Source organism: Astatotilapia calliptera, chromosome 11, assembly GCF_964374335.1.
Source record: "Astatotilapia calliptera chromosome 11, fAstCal68.1, whole genome shotgun sequence".
In the NCBI taxonomy this organism is placed as follows: domain Eukaryota; kingdom Metazoa; phylum Chordata; class Actinopteri; order Cichliformes; family Cichlidae; genus Astatotilapia; species Astatotilapia calliptera.
The window spans coordinates 23,759,085-23,767,737 of NC_137432.1; the positions used below are offsets into that span (position 1 = coordinate 23,759,085).

General features: G+C 39.3%; 1 protein-coding gene across 1 annotated transcript; it reads right to left on the reverse strand.

Moving 5' to 3' along the window:
- Positions 1-224: 224 nt before the first annotated feature.
- Positions 225-7,895, reverse strand: prpf31 (PRP31 pre-mRNA processing factor 31 homolog (yeast)). The gene is made up of 14 exons (XM_026185726.2): positions 7,722-7,895; positions 6,831-7,043; positions 6,676-6,736; positions 5,781-5,864; positions 5,579-5,676; positions 5,187-5,293; positions 3,701-3,870; positions 3,449-3,606; positions 3,280-3,369; positions 2,614-2,741; positions 2,228-2,300; positions 776-904; positions 606-704; positions 225-503 (listed from the first exon to the last, which is right to left on the reverse strand). The coding sequence occupies exons 2-14, from the start codon at positions 7,041-7,043 to the stop codon at positions 390-392; spliced, it is 1,524 nt and encodes a 507-aa protein (XP_026041511.1). The 5' UTR covers positions 7,722-7,895; the 3' UTR covers positions 225-389.
- Positions 7,896-8,653: the final 758 nt, after the last annotated feature.

Consider the following 8,653-nt stretch of genomic DNA (forward strand, 5'->3'; position numbering starts at 1 on the left):
GTCCAACCCAGTACTAGCAAGTTCCTAATAAAGTGACCGTGGGGATTTTATCTTATTCGTAGCAGCTTTACTTTCAGTAAAAATAAACTCTGTATTAACTCAAAATTCAACATAATTAGTTCAGTTTCACTCAAAATCGAAGATCAAAACAAGCAGGTATAAATTCAAATGTCACAGAGGAGGCTCCTGTTTCTTGTTTTTAGAAAGAACACATACCTACAAAGTGAACTCTATATTTTATTTAGATGGGGAAAAAAACCCAAAAAAAAACCCTTAAGTCGAAACAAGTTTAAAAAAAAAAATAAAAAAAAATAACACGAGGTGAGCCAAATTTTAAAATATACTTTCACAACTGTGCAACTGTCCATGTGCAGGGCGTCCGTATGTCTTCACATCTTAGCTTCCTTCTTGACTTTGAGGAACTCTGCCATGTTAGAGAAATATTTCTGGTTAGCTTCTGCCACCTTCTTCTCTGCAGCCTGCGGGTTCACGATCTCCAGCCCCTGCAGAAGGAAACAACAACAGATTTAAAAACAAACAAAAAAACAAAACAAAACCCCAAACTCTCTGGCAGGTCTTTAGTTAATGAGTCCGCTTCTTTTTACCTGGAGAGGTGTGAATGCTACGCTGGAGCTGGTTCCTGAAGAACGATCTCTGACTGTGGACTTTCCTCCATATGTCATGCTCTGCTTCTGCAACGTCCTCTGTGGACAAAAGCCAAAATGTTAGAGATGATGTAGATACAAACACCAGCAGGAGAGAAGAGTGCATTTACCTGCAGGGATTTGGAGATCCTGGCTTTGGTGGCCTCGTTGACCTGAGCCTGCCTGACTCTGCCGCTGCCGCTCTTCCCCAGCTGACCCAGACTGAAGCCCAGATCCTCCTGATACGCATCATCTTCAATCTGCAACACAACACAGGAGAAACTATTAACTGGAGCAGGATTACCTTGTAATATAATTAACCATCGAAATATCAATGAAGTCCATGCCTGGATTACAGAACACTCCCCAACAGGGGTTAATATAACAATGAACCAATTTAATTTGCTTTACTGTAAGAGTTCTCTCAAATTTATATCCATTATGAATCAAAGGACTTTACTTTCTTTATTAGCAAAATATTCAATACGTTTTAGACTTTTTCAAATGTGAAGTTCTTTTTAAAGGACTGGATTTCATACTTGTTAGGACCGTTTTTAAACAGTGGTTTAAGGTAACGAAGACACATTCATAACAGCCAAGTCTCCATCCACAGAGAGCAATAAGCAGCTCAGAAACTGCACATTTATTAACAGACCAGAGTAGAAACTGTTTGTACTGCAGTAAAATCATCTTGCTGAAGCTCCTTCAGAGTGTTGGGGGAAGTCTCGGTGAGTACAAAATAAAATAAAAATAGCTTGTCTTGTTGGGTGCTTGAAAAGAAAGGAACTGGACCTCCTTAAGTTTGTGAAGATGTTCTCAACCAAGAGAATTCTTCAGCTCTAAAACAGAACAGCTGTCTCAGGTTTTTATGGTGGCTTCTATTTGAGTTGGAATTTTCAACTGGAATAACCCCTTCTCGTCGGACTTCCAACTCAGAAATTCAGAGCAGCCCCATCAGTCACAACTGCACAATCCAAGATGGCAGCAGTGAATGTAAACAGTCATAAAACATGTAACCTGTACAGCCACTGTTGTGTACATCATGTCATCTGTTTGTTGTTTGGTTTCTCCTATGAAGTACAGCGACCTTCTTTTCAGGGACTACCATGACCTGGATAACTGAGAACCTACGCAAACCCATCATCCTGTTACACTGGCTCTGCTGCACAAAGCTGGTGCGAGCCAAAAGTGAGGCTGCTTTGAGTCGTCATTCATCCCAGGTCTGAAATTACTAAAAGCTTTCAGTTGCTTTCTTATTCATTAGGGATCGCCCATAGCAGCAGTCTCCTCTTTTGCTTATTAGGCAAATGTGTAAACCCCTACATTACTACTAACCAGAGGAATAGAAGAGATTCCTCCTGCATGTCTTCATATTTAGTAACATGTCTATATTACTATATTATTATTTTTTGTGTTAACTATTTGTACGGTTTTCCTTCTGTCTTCATTAAAAGCATCTTTGAATAAAAGAAAAGAATGCTAAATGAATTATGGATCATAGTCAGACATCAATAATGAAACATGAAATATCACTGGATTAAAAACAAATCTTAAAAACAGGAGCGGAGAAAATATGTACTGACCTCTGCAAAGGTCATCCTGTTGGCATGTTTTCTGATCTCAGTCAGCCCGAGACGCTCTTTCATCTTTCGGTACCTGCAGGAAAAGAGCAGCGGAGCTTGGTTATGCCATTCACTGGATATTTATAGTCGTTGGTGGTAGTCTAAACTTGGCTATGAAAGTTACGTAAGCTTCTTGCAGGTTTCCAGGATGCTGATCTGTGTCATGCCTTGTTCTGTTTCTGCTGAATTTTTAAACTTTTTTCAAATAAATGTTAGATCAGTTTAATCTCAGTAACCTTCTCCCTCTTAAAAGATTCCAATAATAATCAATTTCCATCTCCAGACTGCAATCCTCTTTAGCAGTCTATTCTGGCAGGCCCGTTTCAGGTAGCTGACAGATTGTTTACCTCCTTCCTCCTCTCTTCTTCCTCTGTCCATCCAGCGGGGCTGGCAGTGGTTTGACTTGCTTCACGGGTGGAGGCTCCTGCCATTTATCAAACTTCCTTTCTATTTCTTCTTTTAGATCATAGCCAACCTGCAAACAGTGACAAATATTTTTAAGCCAAATGAAACAAAAATCAACTTGATTATTTCCTCAGTTGCAAATAATTTTGCATGTAAATATGAAAAATCCAACCAAATATACATCAACAGACAAGAGAAATCATAATCTCTGTATCTGCTGGTACATTTATTCTTGCTCTAAATGGTAAATGGCCTGTATTTGTATAGCGCTTTACTAGTCCCTAAGGACCCCAAAGCGCTTTACATATCCAGTCATCCACCCATTCACACACAGGTGATGGCAAGCTACATTGTAGCCACAGCCACCCTGGGGCGCACTGACAGAGGCGAGGCTGCCGGACACTGGCGCCACCGGGCCCTCTGACCACCACCAGTAGGCAACGGGTGAAGTGTCTTGCCCAAGGACACAACGACCGAGACTGTCCAAGCCGGGGCTCGAACCGGCAACCTTCCGATTACAAGGCGAACTCCCAACTCTTGAGCCACGATCGCCCTGCTCTAATACACAAGGCATTTATAAAACTTAGGTGTTCCTTTAAGAGACTCACCTTGCCATCTGAACTCTCGTGGAAACTGTCCACTCTTGCGGCCAGAGTGCATTTTGAAGCCACCAGACGAGCTGCCTTCCTCCTGAGATCCTGAAGGAGGAAAGGACACTGTTAACCGTCACGCTGAACAGAATGCATTCATGCAGTTTATGCTCATATATTCACTGACAGGTGGCAATGACTGCACAACATCGCAGTGATAGATGAAGCCGGTGTGAGGGAGCAGAGAGGTGCTGCTGAAGCCAGAGAGGGTTCTCCTCTGCGCTCCCAGCAGCATCAGGTTACAGGCTGGCATCTTTGACAGGTTAGTGAGGCCTCCGGCGATACCTGCATCCACAGGAGAGACCGGACAGTCACCGAAACAATCCTCAGTGAAGATGATGTACATTTGTAAACACTGCAGTCAGTAGATTTCTCTCACCCATGATCTTTGCTGCTGTTGATGCTCCAACAATGATGGACAGGTTTGGAGCAATGAAGGACATTCTGGATTCTACATATTCATAAATCCTGTGTTTAGACTGGTTCAGCTCCAGGGCCATGTCGCACGCCTCCTCCAGCTGCTTCAGTTCATCCTCACTCAGCAACGACCTGAAGGCACAAGTGGCACAGTCGCCGTTCAGTTACAGTAATAACCAAAAATACATAACAACACAAACTCTTTCCTCCTTGAAGCTCTACTATCGATAACCCTTGTTTCTCTTGTCAACTTCGGCAAGACAAGGTGTGCATCAGAAATCAGTGAGGGTGATCTCTGCCTATACAGCTTACTCGGGCTACTCTTTGTATGAGCAATCACACAAATTCATTATTCTTATAGCTTGAAACACTGAAATTTACAGACCTAATGAAATTCAAAAGAGCAGAAATGTAGTTTTCAAAGGAAAGGTCACTTTGAAAACAGGAAGTATTCAAAGTAACTTTTTTAAGACTGAAGGAAGTTTTAATTTTGCAACTGTTCAAATATAAATCACTTCAAAATGAGGTATAAAAGTTATGGCATTTATGAGACTCAAAGAAGAAGACTGTGTTTAGTTTGCGTTTCAGACCTATTCAGATTTTACAATTAATATTCCAAAATTGGAAGTACATGGCTTTTATCCAATTGTAAAAATAAGATATGATGATAATAATTTTAATTTTATGTAGCATATATATTCTGTTTTTAGAAATGTGTATTCTTATTACTGAGGTTTATATCAATAGGGAAGCTGGATAAATATAAACTGATAACTTATGGAGAAGGGGTATGATTGTGCACTTCTTCTCGATATGTAATAGTAAGAATGATACTGAGTGCATTTAGTTATTATTTAAAAATAACCTGTTAATGATTTTTATTCTAATAGAAAAAAAAAATGAACGTCTTATTGATGCTTTGTAACTTAACTTAGTTTCCCCATCCCTTTCCTATGAGCTACTGTCACTGATTATTATAAAATAACTGCTTAACACTTCAGTTTTGAGATGCACTGATTACAATTTCCTTGACCTATTCCAGTTTTCTTTAAGTGAAGAAAACTGGAATAAAACTGCAATCAACACAGCAAGAAGGTTCTGGGTCTTTCATGCTGTCTTGGTCTGTGTGGGTTCTCTTTAGGCTTCCCCCCACAGTCCAAAAACATGCATTCATGGTTGTGATTTTAAATTGACCATAGGTAGGAATATGAGTGTGAACATGACCAGGAATGTGAACAGTTGCCCATCTGTGTTAGCCCTGTGACCTGTGCTCGGTGTACCCTGCCTCTCCCCATTAAGCTGGGATAGGCTCCAGCCCCCCAGCGTTAGCAACCCCCTAGTTTTTCATTTCCAGTAAGTGATTTAAGGTGATTCTAGCAGGAAGTGTTCACAGTGAACTACATGAAACTCTTCTGGTGAGACGGGGCCTTTAAATCTTATAAACTTACCCCTGTGTGGTTGAGGCTGTGACACTGACAACCATAATGGTGGCGTTGGTAAGGATTTGCTGCAGCGTCTCATTGTTTTTGCATTTCTCCAGATTGTTTCCCAGCTCCTAGACACAAACCACAAAAAAGAAGAAAAATTAGGGGAGAAAACATCATGGTCAAACAAACTACAAGAAACAATTTTTTTAACACGTTTGCTTGCAGTTAAACAGAGAAATTTGAAAGCCGAAATTGGAAAATTTTAACTGCAACATAATTTTCAATCTGTGCAGTTTTAAACTCTTTAATCACGTCAGTTTTGTTAAAAATAGAAATCCTAAATCTAACTAAAAAACAGAAACAGTCAACTCGGAGCTTCTTCTTTTTTTGAATGAATACATAGTTTAGCTCACCTTGACAGTACGGATGTAATCCAAAGAATCGGGCACCAGAGACTCCAGCTCTGGAAACCTCTTGGAGTATTTGTCCCTGGTAAACTTGTGGATGATATCTGGAAACAGATCAGAAACACAGAGGACATCTCAGGTTATAAGGAAGAGAGCGAAATCTTAAAACATAGCATTATGGATCACCAGAGAGAAGAAGCCAACTCACTGAGCTCGTTGTCGATCTCCACTGTGAGGTTATTAGCTGCGACTATCAGTCTGTACTCTGGGTCGGCCTCGACTGGGCCTGAGACTGAAAGCAAACACACAAAAAATAATAACAACTCCATGACAACTGTGGGTTACCATAAAGTTCAAATGAAATGTGTTTACTAGGGGTGGGGGGGGAAATCGATACTGTGTAGTATCGTGATATTTTGTTTGCTAATAATGTATCGATACAGGGACAGCAGAAATCGATATTTTGTTACAAAAAAGGTTTTTGTGGACTGGAACATGCTCTGACTTCAGAGCATGTTGATCAGCTCCTTTTTCTGAGCAAGAATCCTGACATTCCTTCACTGTCCAAATGTATTTAGCTTTTTTAGCAATAAACATGACAGTTTACTTATTTTAATTTAAGACATGTTTTATTCTAATTAAGTTTAAAACCTTTTTATTTAATGTAAAATTATATTTTGTTTTAATTTACTTTCAAATTCTTCAGTTGCTGAAGGGGCTGCATAGTTTTCATAAATTGCATAGTTCAGAATAGCTATAATTGTACCAGATGGTTGCATTCAGTTAAGTTGGGCTAGACTGTAATACAAACCGTTCAGGTTTGTCAACAATAAAACTGACTGAAATGAGAGAAAGACTGAGTGCGAGACTTTGTTATTAGATAAAATGAATATTGATAAAGTTTACCTTTATGTACAGAATCTGAATATCGCAAAATATTTTTAAAAAAATTGCAATAATATCGTATCGTGCGTTAAGTATTGTGATAATATCGTATCGTGGGATGTATGGTGATTCCCACCTCTAGTGTTTACAGAGTAAAACAGAGAAATGAATGGAAACTGATAGTGAGAAGAGCCTTAAATAATAATAACAACACTCACCCTCTGAGTTCTTACGCTGCTTCCCAATATATTCAGAAATTTTGTCCATTATCTCTGAAAACTATAAAACACACAAGAGTCACTCTGGGAAGAACAGAGCAGACATTTTACTGCTAATCTCAACATGTGTAAAGCTCTTGTATGTTACAACTCACCTGTTTGCTATTGCGAAGCTTTGCAATAGACGCAACGCTCTCAGCTTTACTGTAGTCCACCTCCATCTCCTCTGGGATGTCTTCCAGCCCTCCGTCTGCACTTCCCTGGTTCGGCTCTCCATCGCTGTCCCTCTCTTCTTCTGGGTACAGTCCATCCTCTCCCTCATCTCCGGCCTCCTCCAGATCAGCCAGGAGCTCATCTGCCAGAGACATCTGCAATCGATGGAAAAACTGTGAGGACAGGCAAAGCCAACTAGGATCAGTTTGCCACAGGGTACATGAGGTTGTCACTGAGTTTGGTGGGGTATATGTTCTTTATTTGCTGCTGTTGATGTAACTCTGAATTTATTTTTTATTAATGATCTGGTTACATAACTTGAGGATCCCATTTTGACTGTTTTCTAAGGGCTTATAAAGCAATCACTGCAGACGCACGACCAGCAACTAAAACAATATTCTTATTCTTAAATTCTTATAAAAAAAAGCACGTCTCTAATATCCCCTTACTTAATAATATTATTTGAGCACTAGATACTTAACACTAGTTTTACTCATTTATCAAACAATACAAATACAAATCAAATACAAAAAGCGTGTCAACACAAAAACTTATGGACCTCACTGCGTTATCAAGCCTGAAAGAAATCCATCTGTAGACATATTTTTGTGTTTCTGACAAAGAAGCTCTTCTCAGACTCGTTTGAGATACAATCGTGTCCGTGTTCAGTTGCTCACACGCTATCACCGCCTCATAAAAACTGCGAAGTATTAAGTCTGCTTCCATCTTTGGGTTTTCGCTGGCTGTGTTTGGAGTTAACCAATGTTAGCTAGCTAGCATTATCGAACGTTGGTCCGACGTTACTGAGCGATTTCTCAGTAACTTTGACATACCTCAGAGTTTTAGAGTCCTACTGGTTTAAGAAAAAATTAAAGACGTCCAATGCAGGTTTCAGTCGCTTTGAATAGAAATACAAAATGATTTGTCCCTCTGTTTTCTTGAGTGTTTGCAATCCGGTTGTGCGGCGCAGATGTACCGCTGGTCGCAGATTAAATACGTACATTCGCAAAGCTTTCTGGGAAACTGTGTCAGTACACTTCACAATCACAGAGGGTGTTTTTTTGTTTTGCCTTTTGCCACAGGTTTGATTATCTATCTATCTATCTATCTATCTATCTATCTGTGAAATATATACAATACACACATAAACTCGGTGTACAGTACAGTGAAAATATGGATTAAGATCTGTTTGAATGCTAAATACGATGGTCTAAGTTGATCTGAATGTGTAATTAGCAAATATAGGTACTGGTGAATACTAATGATGACTTTTATTTATTTATTACAATATGCTTTTGGGTGTAACTGCAAATGTAAAATTAACCACTTAAAGTAGTTTTTGTCATGTTTTTCATAAGTATAATTTTAATTAACGTATCCTCACACACACCTACCTCCGCTTTTACAACCTAGGGATAATTTAGTGGAAGCTAGGAAAAAAATGTTAGCATATTGAGTTAGTCTCACAACAACACTAACCTTAATGTGGAGTTACTAAGTCAAAATTTCAAGATACCTAACCCAAAATGCTGATTTAAGGACATCAAAAATATACATAAATAAAATAATAATAATAATGATAATAAGTAGCAGAAAAAAACTTCCATGTTTCCCAGCTTCACCTTTGCTGAGAGGTGACATTTTTATATTGTATCTACCTAGATTATGGAGTTGGGGTCATGGCTGTGCTGGCTGACATGTTTTCCCAGCACAGACAGCTGGAGCAATCCATCTAATTTTCACTAACTGTATCTGTGATGTCAGT